The 27,324-nt window shown below is 44.2% G+C and overlaps 2 protein-coding genes across 10 annotated transcripts in view; both read left to right on the top strand.

Annotated features, from left to right (window-relative positions):
* The window catches only part of LOC107375926 (pleckstrin homology domain-containing family A member 1), a 40,598-nt gene extending 21,897 nt beyond the window's left edge, over positions 1-18,701 (top strand). Inside the window, exons 2-14 of one of the 8 annotated variants that reach the window (XM_015944755.3) lie at positions 4,148-4,370; positions 5,129-5,185; positions 5,297-5,342; positions 11,962-12,059; positions 12,353-12,484; positions 12,987-13,127; positions 13,309-13,377; positions 13,835-13,899; positions 14,008-14,071; positions 14,185-14,274; positions 14,820-14,893; positions 16,060-16,134; positions 17,544-17,999. In XM_015944755.3, coding sequence (XP_015800241.1) covers positions 4,230-4,370; positions 5,129-5,185; positions 5,297-5,342; positions 11,962-12,059; positions 12,353-12,484; positions 12,987-13,127; positions 13,309-13,377; positions 13,835-13,899; positions 14,008-14,071; positions 14,185-14,274; positions 14,820-14,893; positions 16,060-16,134; positions 17,544-17,775 — 1,284 coding nt within the window. In that variant the 5' untranslated portion in view covers positions 4,148-4,229 and the 3' untranslated portion in view covers positions 17,776-17,999. Of the gene's footprint in view, positions 1-4,147; positions 4,371-5,128; positions 5,186-5,296; positions 5,343-11,961; positions 12,060-12,352; positions 12,485-12,986; positions 13,128-13,308; positions 13,378-13,834; positions 13,900-14,007; positions 14,072-14,184; positions 14,275-14,819; positions 14,894-16,059; positions 16,135-17,254; positions 17,428-17,543 lie in introns of those variants that run through there. The other 7 variants (XM_015944758.3, XM_015944757.3, XM_054750293.2 and 4 more) reach the window with 7 other exon arrangements.
* Positions 18,702-19,348: 647 nt separating this feature from the next.
* LOC107375928 (cullin-associated NEDD8-dissociated protein 1) overlaps positions 19,349-27,324 on the top strand; it is a 50,332-nt gene continuing 42,356 nt past the window's right edge. For both annotated transcript variants that reach the window (XM_054750290.2, XM_054750291.2), the window contains exon 1: positions 19,349-19,544. In XM_054750290.2, coding sequence (XP_054606265.2) covers positions 19,480-19,544 — 65 coding nt within the window. In that variant the 5' untranslated portion in view covers positions 19,349-19,479. The remainder of the gene's footprint in view (positions 19,545-27,324) is intronic.

Raw genomic sequence — 27,324 nt, forward strand, 5'->3', positions numbered from 1 at the left:
CCAAATGTCCTTCCATAGGTCAGCTCCCCAAACCTCTTTTGAATGTATCTTCCATTGTGTAGCATGCCAAGTTGGCATCCAAGTTAACATTCCTTGGGCTACTGACCAGGAGTCAGTATAAATACTTACTCCCTGCACCCCAGCCGTCATTATTACCATGTGTACTACTTTCAACTCCGCCCATTGACTACTCTTTCCTGTCCCTGTGAGTTCCATAACTTGTTGTGTACCAGGGTTAAATGCCCCAGCCTTCCATTTCCTGGTTCCTGCCACATATTGACAGGAACCATCAGTGAACCAGGCTCGCTCCTGCTGCTCTGGGGTGAGTTCGCTCCATCTTACCCCCAGTTTCACAGGAGAATCCTGGATTGGTTTTACCTCAAAAGGCACTTCATCCATTTCTGGAACGTCTGCCACTTGCTCGTGGAGCATTGATACTCCTTTTTCTACAATGTTTCCCTTTATTTTATCAGGATTGCCATGAATTACCGAGGCCTCCGCCCCAGTGTCAACCAATGCCATTACTGTCTGTACTGATTTTTTCCAATAAATCTGTAATTCCACATGTGGTCTGATATCATTTATTGACCATCCTGAGGCACTGGCAACAACCTGAGCTTGACCTTCATCCTATTCATCATCATGTTCCCTTCGGTGCTGTTTTTTCTTTCTACGCTTCACTGCCGCCACCTGATAACACTCATCTGAACTCTCCTCCTCTGAAGATTCCTTGGGAGGGGCGGAAGGTTCAGCAGGCTTCGACGCCACCTCCCTGATCACATTCTGCAACATTCCAACCAATTCTGACACAGACATCCTGTCGTCCTTTTCAGGACAATGTCTGAACTGACAATGGACCTTCAGTCCCATTTGGCTGCATTTCTCCATCAATGCATTAGTGGGCAATCCATCAATCTCCTCAAACGGCACTCCCGCTTGTCGCAGTGCCCTCCACAGATCTGTTCTAGAGGGGCCCATTGCCCCCCCTTTACGACCCCTTGAATGTGGATCAATCCTGGGTTTATTTTCAGTTCTAGCTCCCTCTCTCCTCGTCTCAGACCAATCACCCAGCGTGGTGAGTTCGCCAAGACGATCTTTTATCGCGGCAAAAGTCTGGTCTGCCGCGCCAAACAACAAGCTGGTCACCATGGGTTTATAATGTGGTGGGGCATGTCTGATGAGGTGATCTCTAGTTGCCTTAGAGATGTTACAGTCCACCACTCCAGCTCCCCCGTTTCGAGCCACTTGCTCTCTAATAGTGAGTCTGGTGAGCCGCTGAATGGCATCTCTCACTGTCTGCCATTGCCCTTTAATCTCAGACCAGTCCGCCGTGGTAGGATAGATTACATGACATGCCAGAGCATATGCATCCCCCACATTGAAATCTTCATCAGCTGGCAATGCCCGGACTGTAGCCCTGTATTCAGCATTTATCTGTGCATCAGTACTTAATCCTGAAAATCTCATGGCATCACCGGCATCTATGGCTATATCACACGCGCCATCCTCCATAAGGCGATTAAGCCAGGAGTCAGTTGGTTCGCCTGGGCGCTGTTTCAGCTTCCCATTCATGTGATTTAACTCATCTTGTGAATAATCCTCTAGCGTTGTTAGCAGCCTAGGGGCGGGTTGTGGCTGCTGTTGTAACATCCTTCTTATATTACCCGCCTCATCGAGTTCCGGCCGTCCCTGATCATCCACCATATCTACCAGTATTGGTGGAATAATTTGCTGTTCTCGCCGACGCCTAGTAATAGGTCTTTGTTCTGACATCTTTATCCTCTGTAATGATGGATACAAGGGCTGAGGTGGTGGGTCAGGTTTAATCACCCACTCCTCCTCCTCATCATCCCCCCAAAGATCCCCGTTCCATTTCTGCGGGTCCCAATCTTCACCAACATTCTTTACAAACGCCCGGATCTGAGCAGGACCTGTTCTACGAGGTCGCTTCTTTTCCTTCCTTTGCGCTCGAGACACAAAAGTCAGCGTTTTATCCAAAACATTCTGAGCATGCTTTAGCTCTTTCCCCATCACACACACTCTCTGCTCAAACTCTGAGCATGATTTCTCAACTTCTTCAGCATGGATTTTCTCCTGCGCCGCTCGCTCTCTACAACTGCTCAATTCTAACTCCTGTTTTTTCCATGCTTCTGCAAAAAGCCACATCATATCTCTCACTCCTGCCAGCGGCGCTTTTTTTTTAACTTCTATCCGCGTCAAACGGTCCAGCACCACGGCGGGGCTGACCACTCCATTTAACTCTCCCCACGGCCCAGGGCGTCCACCGCGCTGCCTTAACATATCACCAATGGATCGGAACTCCTCCGTTTCCCAGCCGGGAATCGGCACGGGAATCGGCACGGGAATCGGCGTTCCCTCCCCAGAAGCACTCGGCTCCTTTTTGCTTCTCCAAAAACACTTCATTGTTGCTGGAATAGCTTGACTGATCCTGTTCGTGACGCCAAAAATGTTCTAAAATAAAATGTTTTATTTTATTTTAATAACCTTAAAAGACTCAAAGTCTCTTATTACACTTTATATTTATTTAATCAGGATCGTTGTCAAGTCGACGCCAGAAACAATGAAACACAACTTGAATATTAGAGGAACAACAAGGCTTTATTCAACCAGCATTCATACAAGTTATCAATCATGAACAAAACATTTCTCTTACCGTTGCTTATGGGTGGAGAGCTGAACACCCCAGTTAGAAAACGTAATCCATGATAACACATGTAATCCAAGAACCTCGTCAAATAGAATCCTTCAAACAGCTCTAACAGCTCTGAGCTCTGCTCTGCTCCTTATACATTCCCTGATGTGCGTGCAAAGCTGCACACCTCCACCAGGATTACCTTGATTACATCCTCATGATCACATTATGTTCGGCTCTCCTTGATTACATCCTCATGATAAGTGTGATTGACAAACAGTAGTGATCAATAACTTGTATAAAGCAATTATACAACAGATGACAAGTTCATTTTTATTACACCATTTAATTCCTGTAACTGAATCCTGTCGGATGGTGAATCAGTGTTTTGTGATGCTGGGAGGGTCGCCTCGGTTCGGCCCTCTTCTCGTGGCTGTGTGTCAAATGAGACAACTCGGGTACACGGAGGCTCTAGCTGACATGCACACAGCTCAGAGTCCGCACATAACAACCCAACCTTTTGTCTCTTCTTTGCCCCCCCCCCCCCCCCCCCCCTCCCCATGCACCCACACAGAGCCTGTAATGTTGTGGAGAAAGAACGTCTTTATCTTTGCTTTCAACCGACTCATCTCCATCCCATATTTTAGTCTCTATTCAAGACCGGATTCAACAGACTGATGACAACACGCCTACAGCAACACTCTAGCCACCCACACAGGCTTTGACATTGAGACGTAAAGGTTCACACACACACACATGCACACACACACACATGCACACACACACACACACATGCACACACACACACACACACACACACACACACACACCAGACTGCACAGAGGCCCTCCTTATCATTTATTATTTATTTATTTTATTTTATTAAAAAATATATTTAATTGATTTTATTTATTTATTTTTCATCAACAAGATAGTAGGTTTCAGGGTTGTGTCTAAACTAACCAGGTTAGTCTCTGTTCTCTAATCAGTATGTGTCTGTTGAACATGGCCGAGCACCGTGGTGTTTTTATTTTTTTTATTCTGCTCTGCTCTAAGAGGAGGAGATAAGGGGGGCTGGACAGAGGCTTGCCAAATCAGATGAGTGAGCAGTTGGGAGGAGGAAGCTTGGAAATTGGAAAAGGAGATGACTGCAAAGGAAAAAGGAGAGCAGGAAAAGGAGGGGCAGGGGACGTAGAAGACGGAGAGTGTGTGAAGTGTGAGCTACAGGGAAAAAGGGACCCGGAGAGAGAAGATGGAGAGCGAGAGGGAGGGTGGGTGAGGCTAGTATAAAAGATGAAGGCGGGGTTTTGGTTTGTGTCATGTGATCTACTCGCTGACTGTAGCTTGGTGAGCTCCAGGTGGCACGGAGACCACAGACACGGCACATGCAGAGCGAAGGAGGGAGCGAGACTCGCCACAAACAACTGAAGTCCCTCACTTCCTCTCTCCTGCCTCACAAATTTCTCTTTCTCTTGTTTCCCCCGTGTCCTTCAGGAATTCCTCCCCATCCCACTCGTCAGCGCTCCTCGCTCTCCCCTCCCGGCCTCAGCAGGCCAGGGAATGTCCCGGCGGTGAGATGCCTTATGTGGACCGACAGAACCGCATCTGTGGCTTTCTGGACATTGAGGAGAATGAGAGCAGTGGAAAGTTTCTCCGACGTTACTTCATATTGGACACACAGCAGGGGAGCTTGGTGTGGTTCATGGACAACCCACAGGTAACCACACAGAGCAGAGTTAGCTTAGCTTATTTTTGTAGCTATAACAGAATGGTAGTTATAAGATTATGTCAGAGTAACGAAACACACGTAGTCTACTGCAGGAACCTCGTGGCTAAGCGCTCTCCATTCATTGCAGAAACAAAATGAAGCGTTCTCTAAATGTTTCCACTGCCAAGCAGCCCCACGAGGGCAGAGGAAGGTGTAATTATGTAATTCTAGCTGACAAAATTGGGAAGCCCATATTTTAGGGACAGGAGTATCTTAAGGCAAGCTGGGTTTTAGACTCAGCTTTAGGATAGGGTTGGAGGAAGCTGATGGTTTAAATAAAAACCTTTAGTTTTCTAGATATCTGAATGAGCCCTTAAGTGTTTATGATTCTTGATGTGTGTGTTTATGGGTAAAATTCTGTAGTTTGCTTCACGCTGGCTCATAAACCCTGTTTGTAAGTGCACTGTTGCATGAGGTAGTCATAAAAGATACATTGCAAGAGAAATAGTAAATAATTAAGTCCACGTCTTTTTATAGATTTGAAACAGTTAAAATTTAATGCCGTTAAATCTGGCTCTCTTAGTTTCTGAAACACAGCAAAGCGCTGGTGTTAACTATTATGGAGGGCAGCCAGACTTTGCTGTACTTACATCGGCTTGCTCAGCAGAGCTGTTTTCCACAAAGGTCCAGTCAATAACAATGATGGTGTTGCAACAATACACTTTTGTTTAAGCTCTCGTTTTTATTTTTGACAAATGTTTCCTCAGAATCTTCCTGTTGGTACAGACTGCGTCGGCTCGCTCAAGCTCACCTACATCTCCAAGGTAAACAGAACAACGATTGTAGTGTTCCCTAAAATAAGATACGATTTCACTGATATACAATAACATTTTGATAGAATTGGTAAAAGAACAACTGTGTTGCTCCACCTCTAGGTCAGCGATGCTACTAAGCTGAGACCAAAAGCGGAGTTCTGCTTTGGTAAGTAGGTGTCGAATATCTTATCTGACTATAATTTATGAACCTTCAGCATCTACTGAGATATTAATGATAATCTGCTTTATTAAGGTGCAGGCTTGATGTGATTAGTGGTTTAGGCCAATGGTTCCCAACCTTTTCTTCTTAAGAACCCCCTTACCTGTGTCCAAGACAAGCCAGGTCCCCCAACTCCTACTCACATACACACATTAAAAGTGAATAATTAAAGACTTTATACAGACATACAGATTTATAACTGTTATCCAGAGCTTTCATTTTACTAGTGGGTGTGTTATTCAGACTATAATGTAATTATTACAAATCTAATATGGGTAAACTGGTAATTGTAGCACATACACAATTGAGGTGACCCCCTGCAAACTCGAGAGGACCCCTTGGGGGCTCATATACTCTATATTGAGAGCCAATGGTTTAGAGTAATACTTAACTAATACCAGATGTGTTTGGAGTGTTATGGCAGCGATGCAGGTTTGTACCGTCTACAGCGGCACGTCTATCCCAATCCTTTTTTTTTAACTCACCATCCACGCCCAAACCAAATTATTATTTTGGTTTATGCCTTCTCCTTTTTGGTGTTGTTGTAAAAAGGACATCTGTTGTCATGTATAACTGTAATCGTCTTGTAATATCTGTGAAGTGAAATACTCAGCTAATGGCTGCCATTGTTGTCGATGGGTGTGTTTCCACTGGGTGTGTCTTGGATACATCCCAGGAGCGTAGCGTCACACTGTTCAGCTAAATGAATGATTTAACCTGCTGAGTTCACCGGTAAAACCCGTCTGTTACGTTACGCGCCGCTTACGCATCCGGCGGAAAGCCCGAGTGAGGTTGTGATTCTCCACTGGAAGGATAAAACCTTCATAATCCCTGACAAAAACCACACTGATGCCGTCCTCAAAAGATGCACAAAGCAAATGAGCTTTTTGATCGCTTGTAAATGTGTCACAAATCTGAATTTGTCTTTAATTTAGAAATGTACCTGATGTTTTGCAGATTGTTTGATTTCCTGTCTAGCTCTGTGTTAACTGCAGTTCTTAACGCATGACGCATCCAAATTATAACCCAAGCATATCTTCAGCTGTGCTTTTGAGACATGCGACGCGTCAGGCATAAACCAAACACATGGACTATAACGGCTTCTGTTAGCCGTGCAGATGCACCGTTACCGTAACGCACCGCTCATGCATCCGGTGTAAATTAGGGTAAGATGTATCGTTAATTTAATATGAAGTGAGAATGTTTGCTCTCTTTGCACTACTCCTGTCATGAAGAGACACACTGTTGTATGTTTAGTCAACACAAAGCCAGCAGCAGGCTGCATTGGGTTCATGTTGACGCAAGTAAACTTCAGATCGTCAGCGGAGTCTGTTGTCAGAGCTTTTCATCTCCTTTTTTCTTTATATTGGTCTAACTTATTAAAGACTTCCTGTAGAGTTTCTAGTGGAAACAACATTTTTTATAATGATCCCAAAAGCATCTCAAGAATGTTGGTTTTGTCTCTGAACTCTGGTGGATTCCACCTTCTTTTATGTGCTTTCATTGGAAGGCTTGATGCTTTGTAACACACAAAGGCAGAATGAGGAGACAGTTTAGTCACTTGTGAGTCAATAATGATGGCAAAGCCAAGTCAGTGACCACTTGGCCAGCATGGTGGGCGATGGGGGGAACGGGTTCTGTCACATAAAGGTCACGTCTCAGACAGATATTTTACACTTGTGAACAATCAAAGATGAATAAATGCTGATTATTTTTATTTTGCTCGCTGGGTGTTTGTCGCTCTCTCGTGCTCTCCCCCTCTCTCAAATACCTAACTGAAGACGTATAAAAGGACATTGTACTCAAAGGTTAAAGTCACTTTATCACTGCTGCATCCTTTACAGTTATTTGCTGTAAACGTCTGCAGTGGTAATTTATTGTTTCCCACTCCTAAAAGCGGCAGACAAGGCATGCTAGCTAGGGATAGACCGATACTTCGGGACGATATTTACCCATTTTTTTTTCATATATCTGCATCAGCCGATACACCTCCTTTAATAAAGCTGATTAAAAGTCAGGCACATCCCCGGGCAGCCTGGTGCTGTTCCAGGACTTAATTTAAATGAATATTTACATTCTCGAATAACATCTGCATATGACATGCTCAAAATTATTCTCAACTAAAATGTATTTTTATTTACCGCTTTTGAATATTTAATACTTGGTCAGTTTATTGATTTGTTTGATTAACTTTATTTAGATGTCTGACCTTAACACTGAGCAGTGCACAAAATTAAGATTAAACAACAGTTGGATATCGGTCGACCTCTAATGCCAACACCAATCTAGCTGCATGTGGCGTCCCGTTCACACATTTAGTCATTTTCTTACATTATCCAAACTGTTAATGTTTTCTGTAACATTGAGCAGATTGTTTATCCATCGTTTTTCTAAAGAAACAAACACTCATCTAATCACTGTGATGTGATGTCAGGCTTTTATGTTTTTTTCCCCCACTTCAATTAAATAATAATCAATTTCCCTCTGAGATTAATAAAGTATTTTTTAATTGAATTGAATTAAAGCCCTTAGTTTAAAAATATTGCTTTGAAATGGCATGGAAACCTCAAACTGATGCATTAACATATAAAACCTAAAAATGTAGCGTCGAGGCCCAGTTCGACATAATGTTCTTCCTTGTCTCAGCTGCTGGAATCTGTTCGTTCCTACAAATATTAGAGATTTCAAGGAATGTTGGGAAAACTTGCATTTAGAAAGAGACTCTTTAAAAACACAAATCAAGTTTTATTTAGAAATTCTGTTGTGTAGTTTTTTTCCCCCCATTACCTCATTCTTAAATGTTATTTCTAATTTATTTTAAGGCTCAACATCTTTGTTCGGGATCAACCCTGCTCTTCTTTGATTTAGTTCCTGTCAGGGACATAAAGTTTCCTTACGTCGCTCCCACAGAGAATCGTTTACGACAAAGAAATGTCTTCATGTGCCCTTGACTTCTCATTCCTCTGAGAGCAAGATGAAAGTGAGACATGTTTCCTAAATCTGAGCCATCATCGGGTTATTTAGGAATAAACTTCCATTCTTGTTATTGTTTACTAGCCTTTCGCCTCCCCTTCCATCAGATTCAATCACAGGAAATGCTAAAGTGACAAGAAGTTGGCCGTGTTGCTGTGCGTGCGTGCCTGTATATTGTCTTGCCATGTGTGCTCCACATGCCTGGTTGAGGTTTCAACAGGATGCCGACATCCTAATCGGAACCCGATTCAGTGATGTACGGGGTTATTTTTAAAGCGCCTTTTGTGCACCACATGTTTAGCTGTTATCTATAAACGCGTCTCCCTGTCTTCCTGCTCCTAGAAAACGTACCCAGTAGCCATCATACTTCAGATGATTTCAGACTAAAAACCTTCTCAGTAATTGATCACATTCAGTAAATACTGGTGTGTTTTTTATTTAGAGGGAGAAGCACCACTGTACTCACTGAACACTTGAGTCTTTCTCCAGCATCAACACGTCTGCGTCTTTGCAAAACTTTAAAATATTAGTGTTGGCCGTTGTGTTTATTTAAGAAGTATTTGAAAAAATGACGGAAGCCTTGGATGTGTCTGGGAGCTGGAGGAAACTCATGAAACTTGAATGAATGATGTTAATTGTGACACAGTGTTTGCCTTGTGCCTTTTACAGCTCGGCCTTGACAATTATACCAGCCCAGCTTTAATGTAATTCATTACCATGGTGTCAAAATGAATCAGAAGACACAAGGAGGCTTTGAACAGCAGAACTGAGGGATTCCTGGCAGAGAGGAGATCTCTCAACTCCTAAATCCTGATCCAGAGCTAATCTGCTTCTGACCACAACATTTCTGGGATTAAAAATGTGCTGTGCTCTTGTTCAAATAGGTGTGAACATTTGCAAAGAAGTTTGCGGGGGGAAACTGTACCTTTTGGGCCACCACAGTGGGAAAGTAAATGCAGGATCAGTTGTATCTTCACACACCAGCTGTATGGTGACAGTTCGTATCATTCTTCTTCCATCTTCTCTAGAATAACTATGATGAGGAGGCTGCGTATTAAAAACTACAAATGAAATGAAAACAAACTTTTATACCAAACAGCTGTTAGTATTTTAATATTGTGGTGCTTCACAAACTAAAACACAGCTCCTTGTACTTCAGTTCCTCTCCTTTCCCCTCTGAACAAATTGTGTGATAGGTGGGTCTTTGTAGTTTTATAAACTGCAAATTAAACTGGACCTCTGAGTTCTAAGGAGAAAGTGAATGCTCTTAACCCATTAGCTGATATGAACGAAAGCTAAAATATCAAGCTAACGTTATCTTTAACAGTTAATTGGCCTGCTGGAGCAGATGGACAATAATGCCTCCCTTAGATCGTTGTTGATGTTGTCTTCATTATCACCCAGTCACCTATCGCATTTAGTGAAGTGGACCCAAACATTAGAGGCTTTCTCTTTGCCGTTCTGCTTGCTCTGTTTACAGCTCGGCCGCAGGCAGCTAATGACAACATTATGCTTTTGCGCATGCACTGCTGTCTATATTGGCAAATCGCTGTCCCGCAAGTTCTTGGTAATGAAGGATGGGTACCAAAACAAGGCACCATTTTGTATCACGTGAATCGGTCATATCGTATCTCTCATGATATCGTAAAATATGCAAATTCTTGCCCAAGAAAAACATTATATATCATGATGTGCTAATTTTAAGAAGTAGATGCATCTTTTACGCAGCAGATTACACTTACATGGGTCATGCAGCTCAGAGGTATTAAAGCCACATTTACCTTGTTGTTATTTAAAAAGGGACGTCTTGAGTTGTCTAATGTAGCACACCAAAAAGCCTGGGCCATTTCTGACCTGCTTTCATATTTAAGTTGGCACTTCAGAGTTACTCTCCACAGAGAGGGTAGCTTTGCTATGCAAAAAATCACCTCAGACAGATATGCACACAGACTTCAGACATTACGCAACATAAGTGTCCACTAGGTGGGAAGGTAGGGTTTGGACTCTCCTCACTTTCAGTGCATGCAGCCGCAGAGCAGCGCTCATCACTTTTGTTTGGACAGGGGAGGGAGATAATGGGTTAGAGGGCACATTGACTCCTATATACGGTTCCACGGCCTTCTCCGGTCACAGTCCCGCCCAGGCTGGGATAGGGAGAAGAGTTACCATAGCGACGGCAACATTCCGCATTTCTTCTGAGGGGGGAGTTATCACTTAAGCCTCACGGGCTCCAAGGGCACCAGATTCAGATTAAAATTGTTTTGGTGACAGACAGAGATACTTTCCTCTCTGCCTTAATGTTCTGCTGGTCTACAACCGCTCTAGATCCAATAATGGCGTAATTAATCAATCCCAATCCGTGCTGATCCGTCCACTCGCTCCTTGATGGTATCCACCTTTTGTGCCAGAGCCTGAATCTCAGCCAAAGTTCCAAACTTACGACTCATCTCGACAATTATGAGTCGAACTGAAGCAATGCAGCTACAAGCTAACCCAAAGCCAACGCAGAGGTGGGAGCTAAGCTAACGAAGGTAGCGACAACCGGAGTTAACTGTGCACAACACCGGAGCTTCTGAGTCAGAGATACGACGGGCTGACCGCTGGGTAAAACCGGGTGGAACACAGAGGTCTCCCGAGAGCCGAGGCTCAGGTTGAGGCCTTTCCCCGGAGCTAGCTCTGTGGTCACGTGGGTCTGATGCTCATTAATTATACAGAATTTTAGGCTTTTAATACACTTAAACAGAAGAGTGACAAAAAAAATTCACCCCCCTCAGAGTTGTCATGAATGTAAACTAGATAATTTAAACCAAAAACATGTTTTGGTACCAGGCTGTAAACATGTTTATTTCTGCTGTGAAATTGGTATTTTAAACATGGGAGTCGACGAGGATTTGCTCGCTTCTGACACCAGCCCCCAGCGGATGAGGGTGGAACTGCAAATTTTGTCACTCTTGTTTTGCTTCACATCAAGACCCGAATTATGTGGGCTTGGTTTTAACACATCATAAGCAAGACATGCCTCCTTACAGTAGCATGTCCCAACCCACTTTAACGTCTGCAACATATAATCGTTTGTAGGGATGCTAGCTGTGGAACAACGCTAGCCTGAGCTAGTTCTAACATCCTTGTTGAATGGAAGGAAAACGACAGTTTGAGCACTCTTATCCCAGGATGTACTGGGAATGTCCTCTTTCGGGAAAACAGACTAGACTGGAGAACAACTTTTCTGTAAGTTTTGTCAACACGTGATCAACCGGATGATCGATTAGAGTCAGAGAGGGTAAAGTGGTAAGCTAGTGGTAGCAACGCCTGGTAATTCTAAATTCACTGGTTTTATATTTATGTTGATCTAAACTTTATTGGGTCTTCTTGTTTGAAAATACATCAATTTTTTTTGTTTTTTTAACTCAAGATATTGTCCAGTCCTCATGAAAATTCTAATGAGCAGGAACTGGCAGGTGTTAACTTACCTGAGCCAATACTGGTGTGTGCATTTATCTGATGTTTGATTCAGTGTCAATCAGATGTTTGTGTTTGTGACAGTAATTATTTTCTCTCCTATTGTTTCCTACACCTTTTTATGACTCGTTAGTCATCAATGCGAAGATGAGGAAGTACTTCCTGCAGGCCAATGATCAGCAGGACCTGGTGGATTGGGTCAACACTCTCAATAAAGCCACAAAGATCACTGTGAGTCAAACATTTGGCCATCTTCTCTTTCGTGTTGAAAAAGTTCTTTCCTTCTTTTATTTCTTCAAACGGACTAAGAACATTTTCAAGGAAATAGACGTGAGTAAAGCATGACTAACAGGAAGCCGGACTGCTGAGTTGAGTTTTGGGATAAAGGACCGTTTCCATTATGGTCTCTTTCTTGGCCACACAGCGAGAGAATGGATGTAAAATGTGTTTAAAGCTCATCAACTGCTTCCTATGCTAGTGTACGTGCTCTACTTAAACCTAAGAGATGTATGTTTCTCCCTAAGGTGCCAAAGTTATCTGACAACCAGCAGAACTCGGAGAACCAGAGGGCTTTGCCTGACGTCGTGGGACCCAAGAAACAAGTTTCCTACAAGACGGAGATAATTGGAGGCGTGCCCATTGTCACTCCGACACAGGTATACGAGTGTCCAAATGGATGTTGTGGCTGAGGACAAAGCTCCCACGCTTTAAGGGAAAAACGAGAGTAGCTTCATAGTGATGTGGTCCAATGATTCTCATTCTTATAGCTTGCAGAGTTTCTTTTGCAACTTGTCTCTAAAAACAATCTATGAAGGCTTCCCCTGGTGAAGAAAATAAAATCACAGGCTTGCTCTGATTGGCTGCTCCGTTTTTCTGATCACCACCACTCAATATTCGCTTTGATGGTAACTTTTGATCATGATTGCTCAAAAATACAATGGAGTTTGAACTTTTGTTACAGCGTCAACAAATAATCCAAGAAGGTGGATAAAATTTCCACATCCTGCAAAGTTATTGCAATTTTAATCATCACTGGCTACCAGAATTGAACGGGTCATCCATGCTCTTGCTCTCAGACAAGCTGTGTGTGTTTGTCTGCTCTTTTTGTCCTGAATAAACTTTTATATCCAACATCAAATCTTGTTTTTACACTTACAGCACGAAGGCGGTGACGTTGCAAACAAATCAGAGCGTGAGGCGATGCAGCGTTCCCACAGCCAGCTGCCATATTTCTTGGGAAGGACAGCTCAGGACCACACTGTCATCAAGTCGGGGTACTGCGTCAAGCAAGGAGCTGTAGTGAGTGACTCATGCTGCCTCAGGGTTCTCTAGACCGGTTGGGTTTCACACGGGTCAGAGAGGCTCTTCACACTGTTGATTCAGCTCTTTTTTTCCCAGTTTACTGCAGAAACACACATGTACTCTAGCTGGAAAGCTACAGAACATTTCTAAACACATTGTCTCCTTTTTTTCCCCCCAGATGAAGAACTGGAAACGTCGTTATTTCCTCCTGGAAGAAAACTCCATGAGTTACTTCAAGTCAGATTTGGTAATTAGCTTTTATTAATTATATAGAGCACTTAAGTGTTGTTCTATGCTTTTTTGAGGGCTGGGGGTGTTAACTATTTTAAAGAAGTAAACGGGGATTTATTTCAGGCTCCCAGATGTAGGAGGAGCACCCAAGTTTCAGCTTGTATTATTCCCAGACTGGAATTCACTGCCTTCACATGTCCAGTCATGCCTGGCTAACTCCAGCCTCTCTTAAACAAACACACACACACACAAACGCACACAGAGTGTGTGTGTGTGTGTGTTGCACATCCTGTACCCTGTCCTTGTCAAGGTCTGCCCTATTTGACACGTTTATCTGTGTATTCGGCGATCAACAGACCCGACAGATGCAGACACTGTGTCTGCGTTTTAGTTTGGGGTTTGCACTCTGCTCGCTTCTTCTGTCAATGTGAACTCTTGACTCTCGGTAAGGACAGCGTTTTCTTTTCTATTAGGAGAAAGAGCCTCTGAGGATGATCCCGCTAAAAGAAGTTCATAAAGTCCAGGAGTGCAAACAGAGGTATTTAACATGCCCCGGCATTTTCCCATCGTGTTTGAAAAAAGATTAGATTTAGATCAGTTCTAGATTAGACAAATGGGATTCAACTCGTTCTCCTCTTTGCTGTAGTGACATCATGATGAGAGATAATCTGTTTGAAGTTGTCACAACATCAAGGACGTTTTATATCCAGGTCTGTAGTTTTTATCATGAAGCTACAACTGCTAAATTCTCCATATTTTGTCTTTGCCTCTTGCTGTTTTCTGCTCCTGGTAACATTTGTTTCTTTTTTCCTGCTTTTACCAGGCGGACAGTCCAGAGGAGATGCACAGCTGGATCAAGGCTGTCTCGGGGGCCATTGTGGCCCAGCGGGGGCCCGGGAGGTCGGCTGCCACTGTACGTATCTCCAACAGCACCACATGCTACACCAAGTTTTGTTTCAACTCAGGTTGGGTGGAAATCCCTTAAAGAAGTGACAGGATTGGAGCCCGAGGTTTGCAGTGACATCTAGTGGTAGGAAGAGCGAACTTACAATAATGAATGAAACTTGTTTGTGTGGTTTTAATCTAGTTTATTCATCTTCTGTTTCTTATTCCCACATAATCTCACTCTGCTTCAGTGAGAATCAATTTTTACATAATTTTTAACTATCTGAGGTTTCATTGTTTAGTTCCATCAGTCTGCAGGGGGGAACAAAAGCATTCGATGAGACATGAAACCTTCCACGTCAGAGGAAACTCGAGTTTCGTTTCGAGCATCGGTTTGTCCCTTCCTCCTAGCCTGGGATAAATCTCTGCACAGCGTTCTTCTCCTGCCTTGTTTCTCTTCTTTCCCCTCTGTCTTCTTCTTCCTTTGTCACACCCTCCCCACTGCCTCCTCTCCCAGTGGGAAAACAGCCTGAAACATCTGCTCTAATCCTGCTTTGCGCTGTGTTGTTGCAGATGCGGCAGGCCAGACGGCTGTCGAACCCTTGTATACAGAGGTATACGTCGCGAATCGGGGAGTGCAGCAGCACGTACGTCAGCTCGTCTAAACCCCCTATAAGCTGTTATAAGTTCACCTTTCCAATACTTTTTTTATTTTCACCTCTCACTTGTTGGCCCTTTTTAGCTGTAGACATTAGCCGTTTTCACACAGGAACCCCAGAAATGCTCAGAGGAACATGCAGAAGGTTGCAGATAAAAGGAAAAGACTTTAGTCGGCGCTTTGGGAGACTTGTTTGCCCATTTTCTCCTGCACTAATCCTGCAGAATTTAACTTTTTCAGAGAGGTGGAAATGTCCACAAGCAGTCCAGAACAAATCCTGCCGACATTTTTAAACACTGCATCTTTAATATACCTCTACAGCACCTCAGAGCTGCAGTGCGTGTGTGAGAACGGCTAATATAAAAGAAAGTCAGGTTTTTTTTTTTTTTTGCACCTGATGCTGCTCTATTATTTTTCCCCTTGTGCTAAAGAATCTGCCACATCCCAAATATGGCTGCAGAAACTTATCCGGTCTTCCTCCTTTCACGCTCTCATTCTTAACGCTTTTCTTGTTTACCTCTTCTTTCCTTCGCTTTCATTTGGCTAAACTGTCTCATTAGGCTCAGGAATACGTTTTTGTTCCGCTGCATTCAGATTTTAGGTGATCTGGGTTGCACAGTGCAGTTTGTGCATGCAGCTACGGCAACATTGTCATACATGCCCAAAAATATCATGCAGCATACAGATGTATATATATATATATATAAAATAATCTGGAAATGTTCCGACTGTCACAAGATATAAGGAAAGTAGGCCAGCCTTTGTGTTTTCTGATTAAAAATACAAAAACTGTGGGAGACTTTTACAATCCTTCCTTAAATAATTACATTTTCTTTGCAGCTGCACACGCTTTAATCACTAATTAGATTCTGCAGATGCATGTACAAGTCTTTTGTAGAATTAACACAAAACTTAAAATGTCTTTGAACTTGATGTAGCAACTCTACCTCGCCTGCATCTCAAAACTCCAGTAACTTCTTTCATAAGTTAAAATAAAGCATTTTCCTATTTTCTTGCCCTGCTTTTGCCGTTTTTCACTGCTGGTAAAGATGTTGATACACAGACAGAGCCACGGCCAGCTAAGACACCGGTGTCTCTTGTCGCCACTGTTGTCACTCACACCTTCTTTCCTCTCTTGTCCGGCTCTCTCTGCAGTCTGCTGCAGCTGTGTACCTGTCTTAGATGTGTGACGTCCTGCTTGTCTCTTCTCTTCCCTCCTGTTCGCTGCCTGTATGTTTTTTCTTCCCTTTTCTTATTCACATAACACGATGTCTGTGTCTAAATGTGTGACATTTAGCAACCTTTTTATTATTATTATTATTATACATTTTTTAGCCGAATATATGAGTTTTTAAGAGTTATTAAAGGGTTAACGGGACATTAGTTGAGTAATTTTTATTAATTTTAGTGGTCTATAATTAGGGTTGGGCATCGAGCGTCCATTGAAACTGGGACTTTCGGTGTTTCTCCTTAATTGTTCAGATTTTAAAATTTCGATTCCTAGTTTTGATTCCCAGACCGGAAGACAAGTCCGCAGCTGATGTCCATGGGGGGGGGGGGGGTTTGATCTGTAAATTCTGATCGCCTTTGAGACTGTCGCTCCTACTCTGCAGCTCGCAGACCCTGAGTGTGCAGCATTGCATCTCCCCCCTCCTTTCCCTCACACCAACTTTGAGAGAGGGACGTAGAGTTTGCATCCAGTAATGAAAAATAAGATGCGGAAGCTCGATTAAAAAGCATCAACACAGTGAATTTAATACCAGTTCAAACTCCAGGCGGTGTGAGGTGAGTTTTTACATTTCAGTTTCTCTTTAGACTTCATTACTGCTGCAGCGTTGATGTCATCCTAGACATGATCGTCCTGAAAGTTCTGGTTGAGAACGGCTGGACTTTTCTGGTTGTGCAGAAGGCATTTTACCTCTCATCCTAGAGACCTTTTCAGTTCCCGTACTTTGGTTGTGGTCAGAAACAAACGCGCTGATTGTGCTGGAAGTGTTTTTTTTTTCTTTCTTTCTGTGTTTAAAGCTGATGTTATTGTTCGTAGAATTAAAAATCATGTTAAAGGTCGGATGATTTCATCAAGGAAGACCCATGGATGGTTGGATTCTGCCTCTTGAAAGAATCGGAATTGAAACACGGAATTGGAATTGGAACTGCAATTGTTCAAATTCAAACAATGCCCAACCCGATCTATAATGCTTAAGGCCGTTTTTGTTGTTTTCTTGATACTTTAATTGGTGTCTTATCGATGTCATGTGTGTCTTACTAATGTTTCACCAGCAGCAACTACTTTCCTGCTTTCACCGTGTCTGTTGTGTTTTTCTCTTTTCTTCCATTTGTTTATTTTCAGCGATTGAAATCTGACCATGAAAAGCTGTGAAATAATAAACAACCAGCCATTTGCTTCCAAAGACACTGTTTGACCTTTTGTTGCAACTTACAACTAAACCCTGCTTCCTCTACTACTACTGCTACTACTACCACCACCAAGTCTGCTCTCTTCAGCTTCTACACCCTCCAGGCTCCATCTTGCTGGTGCCAGCCTTTTTGAATAAACGCATATCAGGATTTGCTTTCTCCCCCCCTCGCTAACAGCAGCTCGCCTGGCTGATTCCTCGTCTTTCTGTGTCCCGCTGCAGGACCTCGGCAGCCGCTCCACATTCTACCGCAGCCCAGCAAGTACCCCCGTCCCTCGCACGCCAATATCTGCAGTGCCACCGAGCTACTCAGAGCGGGGGTCCGCTGTCCCGTGCGACCCACACTCACAGCCTGGCATGGGACAGCGAGCACTTCATGAGCCTGCTGCCACGCCCCATTCACAGCCACGCGTCGGCACGCCTGTCCCTGCAGGAGACGCGCCTGGCAAAGTGACCCGTCAGCCACCCGCGACTTCCATCGCTAACTCGGATGAGTCGCCTTGGCGACGGCGGAGCAGCTTTGAGCCCCATATGCCCAAAACTCGCCTCAGCATGGATGATGTTGATCTGCCAGTGAGCGAGGTCTGACCCGCTCCACTGCTCTGGCTTCTCTTGATGGACTAACAGGAAGCCCCGCTCGACTAAACAAAGCTACATCACATCCGAGATGGGTCCGAACTGCACTTATGTGCCAAAGACAGCACAGTGGCCACCTAAACCCTTCCTCCTTACCCCTGACTTAGAACGGCACAGTTACCTACAGAGTCGACGCTGAAGCTGTTTGACTTGTTCTGAATAAAATTCAGCCACAGAGCTTTATTTTAACATATATGGGGACATCGATGTTTGTGACCACTTTGTGCCAATTAAATAAGGGAGCTTTTAAGGATGCAAATTGTTCCTCATGTCTGAAATGAGCGTTTAAATTTGGGATTGGCTTCCCGTCACCTCATGAATCAACAGCTTTATTCACTTGCTCAAAGCAACACTGTAGACACATTTAGTCCTGGAAAAGTTGCCATAGATCCTTTTATATTTTTTTATCCACACCAGGGTTCAGATCCGATTCAAGTCCTCTGGGACTTTACTGATCACAGATGTTGAAGCGAATCCAACTCTGCTTGTTGATTTAAAGGATCAAAGATGCACAAGGAGGAGGAAACGCGAGAAATAATGAGTGGGCGTGTACTAAAGGGCTGAATTCCACTCTGAACGACGTGAAAGCAGCAGCTTTTTAAGTGAAAGAGAAGTGCAATTCTGTAATTTACAATAAAAAACAAGTCTCCGCTAACGATCAGCCTTATGTTCTGACATAATAACGACCATACTGTACGAAGCCTGACATTAGTCACATCAGTTGCATGCTAATATTTTTAAAATCCTTCAGGTGTTTGTTATTTACTAAAGCTCTGGATGTTGTGTTTATTTTTTATTATTATTGTTTATTGTGCTTTTAAACCTGTCCCACTTCTGTTTTCTCGTGTTAATATCACCAGTCTGATTCAAGGCAGCTGCCACACCGTGTCATTTACAATACTCCACTGTAATCCTGCTCAGTAATGCACACTAATCATGTTTTTGTTGTTATTCCTCTGGAGCCAGGTTGTTTCACTCCCGTTTCAGTCTGGTGTAACTGGTTTGAATTGCTTCTATTTATTAAGTGGATGACTTGAAAGAAATAAACACTGAAAATTTGCCCAGGGGTCAGAGTTGTTCTTGTGGAGGATTTTCAAATCTGAAAAGAAATAAAGTTGATTTAACTAAAGTCCTCCTCTGCCCTCTGGTGGACAGGAAGTGAAAACGTCATCAAAAGAAAAATATACACCGTCTTAAGAGGAATAAGTGTTTACTTTTCAGGTCTTTTAAATATCTGTTAATAGTTCCCACTCGATCTTTGAAGATATCTCAGATTTTGACTTTTGGACCGCACATTATCACGTCGTTACCGCAGATGACCACAAGGTGACGCCATAAACCCACAATTGTCTGACCCGACAGCTATTTTTACCCGAACCCACCAAGGATCAGGTTCGGCCACTGGTCGTCCTCTCTCCCCACCGGTCTCGCCATGTTGGGGTATATCTGTCGTCCCACATTCCCTCCTTTATCCCAAAATTAAAAGTATCTGGGCGACGGAGTCAGCTGTGACAGTGTCACCATGTCGAGTGTCTCCTACATCTCCAACCTGCTGGAGAAGATGACTTCCACTGACAAAGACTTCAGGTAAAGTAAACGTTTGTGAGCAGCTCTGAAGTGAGTTGACAATTTTTAGTCTGACTGACATCACGTGATTGTCCTTTTATTCGTGCGTGGGAAATGGAGCCGGAGGTCTGCAGTAAACTATTCAGTCATTTGCTGGAAACTAGGTCTGATTTGAGCTTATTAAACAATAGATGAAGATGCTTTCATTAGTTCCATATATTTTAAAGTTAGATATTATATCAGAAGTTTCTGTATTATAAGGAACATAAACAACAAACATTCAGAGCCAGCTGATAGGTCCCGGGGTCCGGGAAGAGAGGCTCAGTAGGCCCCCCATTTGGGGGAAACCGAAACGTGCATTTGTTGGAGGTGCTCTAGATCTCTGTGTGGATCCCAAAAATGCTTTCACCACAAGGATCCCCTTTCCTGTGTTCAAGACAAGCCAGTGCCCCCACGCAGAGCTGTAGAAATTTGCGACACGCTTTGAACTCGCGGTCACGTGGTTCACGGAGCTCTCAATAGTTCCAAACATCCCAGCGCCGTAAGTCAGTTTGAACGGCGTTTGGTGGGACAAATCGCTAAAATTGAATATTGTCGCATTCCCCCGGGTGATTTTTTGTAATTATTGAATTATATATTATGTCGTAATTCCTTCACAAAGTAGCCTATTTATATTTTTCCGAGCATTTGTAGGAAGACAGACACCCGTGACTGTTCTACACAGGAATACGACAGTCCTAACACATTGTAGAACACATTTAGACCACATACATTACTATAATATATTATAGCAATACATTTGATGTAGTAATGCAACACACTGCTCTGATATAAGCTTATTTAATAAGTCCCACAAGAAGCCCTAAACTCGAGTTGTAATATCCATTTTAAAGTGTTTATTGAAAGCTAGAATTATTTTCCAGCTTACCTTGAAGAAAATATGTAGCTTTGAATGATGATCCATTATGTTCCGTAGAATGCATTTTACAATCAGTACATTATATTTTTATGTGAAGAGAGTACATCATCTATAACCCAGTTTATCTGGCTTCTAGCCTGACTAATAGCAACTAGTTAAAAAGAAAATTCTGGTGCTGTGAAGCTTAGAGGCTTTTTAGTGCTTTTTTCTTCAATTTTTGAGCATTTGTTATGATGCGTAACCATGGCAACAAGCTGGTTTGGCTGTAAGGCTGGGATCAACTGATGACACCCGGTCAAGCTAACCTGAAGCTAACCCAAAGCTAACGCGGAGGTGGGAGCTAAGCTAACGAAGGTAGCAACCTAGCTACAACCGGAGTTAACTGTGCACAACACCAGAGCTTCTGAGTCAGAGATACGCCGGGCTGACCGCTGGGTAAAACCGGGTGGAACACAGAGGTCTCCCGAAAGCTGCTGAAAGCCGGCAGCCCACGCAGCACACAGAAGCCACGATCTGACAGATGCACCCAAGAAAAGGGTGGAAAATAGAGATCCCCCGAGAGCTCCACAAGCCGATAGTCGGAACCCAGCTCCACCAACATGTTATATTTCAACCCATTTTCTAAAGTGCAGCATTATGTTAAATGCACTGGGTTTTACCCTATTAAATTTAAATTTCATGGTTAAACAGTACATGTTAAAATCTAAGCTCAGCTTGGCAGTGACCTAAAATACATAAATATAATTTTACTTACTGAAAAAGATTAAGTGGAGACTCCTTGGACGCTCTATTAGTGCAATTAATGCCACAGCAAGTCATTTTGTCCAACAATTGCACAAAAAATATCCAAAAAAGAATTCCCAAACACAGAGATTAAAAATGCCGGAGCAGTTTCCAAGCCAGACCGAGGCTCTACTGAGGCCTTTCCACTGAGCTAGCTCTGTGGTCACGTGGGTCGGATGCTCATTAATTATACAGAATTTTAGGCTTTTAATACACTTAAACAGAGTGAGGAAAAAATTCACCCCCCTCAGAGTTGTCATGAGTGTAAACTAGATCATTTAAACAAAAAACATGTTTTGGTACCAGGCTGTAAACATGTTTATTTCTGCTGTGAAATTGGTAATTTTAACATGGGACTCAATGAGGATTTGCTCGCTTCTGACACCAGCCCCCAGCGGATGAGGGTGGAACTGCAATTTTTGGTACTTCCGGGTTGGCCTCAAATTTTGAGCCGCATTGTGGGGGCTTGTACCAGACATACAGTGTGAGCAGTCAGGTCGCATCCGAGAACTGGGTCGTACAGTGTGAGCACATGACTCGTGAGATCTTCCCTGCGAGGAAGTCGTACAGTTTGAGCTGAGGCTGAGTGCTACGAGTGAAAAAGTCGCACAGTGTCCGCCCAGCTTTATGTAGTTTATCAGCAAGAAAAGGGTTGATTTGGGGGTGAGTTGCTCTTTAAGCTAGATCATTAACAATGATCTCAGAGATTGTTGGGTTAGAAAGTCGACAAGTTTTATATTTGACATCATTCTGCACTCTGCAGACCAAACATCACACTTGACAGTTTTGTGAAGCAGGTAGGTGGCTTATAGATGGAGCTCTTTACCTGCATTATGATTGTTAGCTGTAATGCTAGCGATTAGCATTTTCAGTTTGCATATTATCAATAAAAAGCACAAGAAGAAGAAAAAGACTAAGTTTGCACTTTCTGTTTGCTCCGTAGCAGAGCCCGGAAGTAAAAGTAAGAGAGTAATGTCTTTGGAAGCGAAGCAGAGATGAAACCAGAGTGAACATTGGCATGTTCTTACAGTAGTTTGAGGAAGTTGAAGGATGCTACAAAATCACAGACTGATGGTGACCTGTCTTTGTTGCTACTGGACTTGTGAGAAATAATACCAGTAATAACAGTGTGGATGTTATTACTTTATGGTTTAATTAGCTCGTTGTTAGCACACGTTACAGCAGGGTTGTTCCAGAACTGCGCTGCTCTGGGTGGCTGCATGTTGGAGTAGCTCTGTTGACTAAATGTAAGTTTTGCCTTTTTTTGGACATTTTTTCTTCTAGTTTCTCAAGAAAAACTGTGTTTTTTGGACATTTTACTTTTCTGTTTCTGGTGTTGTGAAGCTTAGAGGATTTTTAGTGCAATTTTTTCATTTTTTGAGCATTTGTTATGATGCGTAACCATGGCAACAAGCTGGTTTACAATGGGGAGCAGCTGCTTAACATTGGAAAGGCTGAAATAATACCTCAACTGAAGCCACAAATCCCAAATGAGCTAAAATGCAATTGACCTTGAGCAATATCTCATGCAGATTAGTTCTTGCTGAGGAGAGGGGGGAAATGACTGTTAGGTGGAAAACAGTCATTTCATTCCGTTACACAGGAAACAGTGAACAAGCATCGAGTGATATGAAGCAGTTGCTCATTGACAGATTTAAAATGAAGGACTTAAGGAGATTAAATAATTTTTTGGGAATCAATTTTCAACAAAACAAAGACCAAGTCAAAATGTCACAGAGTAAGTACTTGAACAAAATACTAGAAAGATTTGGAATGAGAGATTGCAAGCCAAGGCAACCCCTTGTGTGCAAAACCTAAACTTTTCTGACAAAGGAAAGAAAATGACAGAAGCGAGAAAGTACAGGGAAGCAGTGGGAAGTTTGATCTACCTTTCAACCTGTACCAGTCCAGACCTGAGTTTTATAGTGAGTAAACTTTCTCCGTATTTTGGAAATCCCACAGAGGAACACTGGAATGCTGTTAAACATGTGTTTAGATACCTCAAAGGAACCCAGGAAAAGGAGTTATGCTTTAACAAAAACACATCAGGCGTGCTTGGGCTTAAAGTTTATTGTGATGCAGACTGGGCATCCAGTGAAGAGGATAGACGCAGGGTATCAGGTTACTGTGTTAGCCTGAGTGAGAACAGTTCACTCATTTCCTGGAAGACAAAAAGAAGATCAACAGTGGCACTTTCAACGTGCGAGGCGGATTACATGTCCCTCGCAGCCGCTTTACAAGAAGCTATTTATTTAGGACAGTTATTGTCTGGCTTGGGTGAATGTAGCTATGCAAAACAGAGGTTTATGAGGACAACTAAGGTACCATAGCGCTTGCAAAGAACCCTGTAAATACAGGTGCTGGCCAGTAAATTAGAATATCATCAAAAGGTTGAAAATATTTCAGTAATTCCATTCAAAACGTGAAACTTGTACATTATATTCATGCAATGCACACAGACCAATGTATTTCCAATGTTCATTACATTTAAATTTGATATTCATAAGTGACAACTAATGAAAACTCCAAATTTGGTATCTCAAAAAATTAGAATATTCTGAAAAGGCTGAATATAGAAGACACCTGCTGCCACTCTAATCAGCTGATTTACTCAAAACACCTGCAAAGGCCTTTAAAAGGTCCCTCAGTCTTGTTTTGAAGGCACCACAATCATGGGGAAGACTTCTGACTTAACAGCTGTCCAAAAGACAATCATTGACACCTTGCACAAGGAGGGCAAGACACAAAAGGTGATTGCTAAAGAAGCTGGCTGTTCGCAGAGCTCTGTGTCCAAGCACATTAACAGACAGGCGAAGGGACGGAAAAAATGTGGTAGAAAAAAGTGTACAAGCTCTAGGGATAACCGCACCCTGCAGAGAATTGTGACGACAAACCCATTCAAAAATGTGGGGGAGATCCACAAAGAGTGGACTGCAGCTGGAGTCAGCGCTTCAAGAACCACCACGAGGAGACTCATGAAAGACATGGGATTCAGGTGTCGCATTCCGTGTGTCAAGCCACTCTTGAACAAGAAACAGCGCAAGAAGCGTCTCGCCTGGGCCAAGGACAAAAAGGACTGGACTGATGCTGAGTGGTCCAAAGTTATGTTTTCTGATGAAAGCAAGTTCTGCATTTCCTTTGGAAATCAAGGACCCAGAGTCTGGAGGAAGAGCGGAGAAGCACAGAATCCACGTTGCATGAGGTCCAGTGTAAAGTTTCCACCGTCAGTGATGGTGTGGGGTGCCATGTCATCTGCCGGTGTTGGCCCACTCTGTTTCCTGAGGTCCAGGGTCAATGCAGCCGTCTACCAGGAAGTTTTAGAGCACTTCATGCTTCCTGCTGCTGACCAACTTTATGGGGATGCAGACTTCACCTTTCAACAGGACTTGGCACCTGCACACAGTGCCAAAACCACCAGCACCTGGTTCAAGGACCATGGTATCCCTGTCCTTGATTGGCCAGCAAACTCGCCTGACCTTAACCCCATAGAAAATCTATGGGGTATTGTGAAGCGGAGGATGCAATACGCTAGACCCAACAATGCAGAGGAGCTGAAGACGACTATCAGAGCAACCTGGGCTCTCATAACACCTGAGCAGTGCCACAGACTGATCGAGTCCATGCCACGCCGCATTACTGCAGTTATTGAGGCAAAAGGAGCCCCGACTAAGTATTGAGTGCTATACATGCAGCAGGAGCTTCCTAGAGGAGGCCTTTAGTGGGATGTCCCGGGAAGACAGCCAAACATTCTGACCAGGAGAACACAGCGGGGCGGGGCGCCGGTGTCGGTCTGCCAGCTGCTTGTTCCTGGAGGCAGTGCGCTCCAAAGCCGCCCGGGTAGAGGCCCATGCCCGTCTGGCCCCCCTGAGAAACTGCGGGATGGAGACTGAAGCCGAGGACTGCTGTGGAAACCGTGAGGGTTGGTAACCCAGAGACGCCTCAAATGGTGACTGACCGGTGGAGGTGGATACATGGCAGTTGTGAGCATACTCGATCCATGCTAAATGTGTGCTCCAGGTGTTGGGCTGGGAGGAGCAGACACAACGCAGCATGGCACCCAGCTCTTGGTTTAACCGCTCACACTGCCCATTAGTCTGAGGATGGTGGCCGGAGGTGAGGGCGACCTTGGCGCCCAGAGCTTCTGCGAACTCCTTCCAGACCCGAGCCACGAATTGGGGACCCCGGTCAGACAGAATCTCCGTGGGAATACCATGCAGCCTAAAAACATGCTTCACAAGGAGTTTGGCAGTAACAGTGGAGGAGGGAAGGCCTTTAAGAGGCACCAAATGACATGCTTTAGAAAACCTGTCGACCACAGACATGATACATGTGAAGCCCTGAGATTCTGGAAGACCTACAACAAAATCAAGCGCTATATGCGACCAGGGACGTGACGGATTAGGAAGGGGACAGAGGAGCCCAGCTGGGGCTCGGTGGTCTCCCTTTTGCTGAGCGCACACATGACAAGCTGAAATATAGTTTTTAATGTCTATATACATGGAGGGCCACCAGAAGGTCCGTCGTATCAGAGCTATAGTGCGTCCCACACCTGGATGAATGGAAAACCTTCCTGTGTTAACCCAATGTATAACCTGCCCCCTAAGCGCCTGAGGAACGAATAGCCTCCCTGGGGTCCCCCTGGTACGGGCTCGGTTTTGAGTGCCTCCAAAACCTTGTCCCGGATCTCCCAGGTGATCCCACCTACCACACACGACGAAGGAAGGATGGGTTCGGGCTCGGGTTCTTGGTCTGGTGCATACAGTCTGGATAAGGCATCGGGTTTAGTGTTCTTTGATCCAGGGCGATAAGAAATCTGAAAATTAAAGCGTGAGAAAAACAACGACCACCTGTATTGGCGGGGGTTAAGACGTTTGGCTTCTTTCAGATAGATTAAGTTCTTGTGGTCTGTCCATATTAGGAACGGCTGTTCCGCTCCTTCCAGCCAATGCCTCCATTCCTCGATGGCGAGTTTCACCGCGAGCAGCTCCCGGTCTTCCACGTCGTAACGGCTTTCCGTCGGGGACAGCCGCCTGGAGAAAAAGGCACACGGGTGCAGTTTATTGTCCTCGGGCGCTACCTGTGAGAGGACCGCCCCCACCCCGGTCTCAGATGCATCCACCTCTAGCACGAACTGCCTCTGGGGATCGGGTCTGTGGAGGACTGGAGCGGCGGTGAAGCGCCTCTTAAGTTCCTGGAAAGCAGCCTCGGCTTCTGGGGACCAGACAAATGGGCGTTTCACAGACGTTAAGTTAGTTAGCGGTGCAGCTACCTGGCTGTATCCCTTAATGAAGCGCCGGTAAAAGTTCGCAAATCCCAGGAAGCGCTGCAGCTGTTTCCTGGATGAGGGGGTGGGCCACTCCGTGACCCCGCGGACCTTCTCCGGATCCGCTCTGAGCCTCCCGTGTTCCACGATGAACCCGAGGAACTTGACCTGTGGGACATGAAACAAACACTTCTCTGCTTTGACATATAAGCGATTCTCCAACAACCGCTGGAGAACCGCTCTAACATGTTCCACATGCTGTGCAGAGTCCTCTGAAAAAATCAAAATGTCGTCTAAATAAACTGTTACAAACTTATTCAGGAAATCGCCCAACACAGAGTTCACAAGCGCCTGGAATACAGCAGGGGCGTTAGTCAACCCAAAAGGCATAACCAAATACTCATAATGTCCAATAGGAGTCTTAAAAGCCGTCTTCCACTCATCCCCTTGCCTGATGCGCACCAGGTGGTATGCGTTCCTAAGATCCAGACGGCTAAACACCCGTGCGTTCTGCACAGGTTCGAAGGTCGAGCTGAGTAGAGGCAATGGGTATTTATTCTTTACAGTGATCTGGTTTAGTCCTCTATAGTCTATGCAAGGTCTGAGGGTACCTTCCTTCTTTGGGACGAAGAAAAACCCCGCGCCCAGGGGAGAGGAAGAGGGTCGAATGAGTCCAGCGGCCAGGGATTCCTGTATGTAGGTCTCCATGCTCTCCTGCTCAGGTCTGGAGAGGTGGTACAGACGACTGCTGGGAAGAGGAGCCCCAGGCAGCGGCTCTATGCTACAGTCAAAAGGCCTGTGTGGAGGAAGAGAAGTAGCTCTGTCCTTACTAAATA

This window comes from Nothobranchius furzeri, chromosome 12 (assembly GCF_043380555.1).
Source record: "Nothobranchius furzeri strain GRZ-AD chromosome 12, NfurGRZ-RIMD1, whole genome shotgun sequence".
NCBI classification, from domain to species: Eukaryota; Metazoa; Chordata; class Actinopteri; order Cyprinodontiformes; family Nothobranchiidae; genus Nothobranchius; species Nothobranchius furzeri.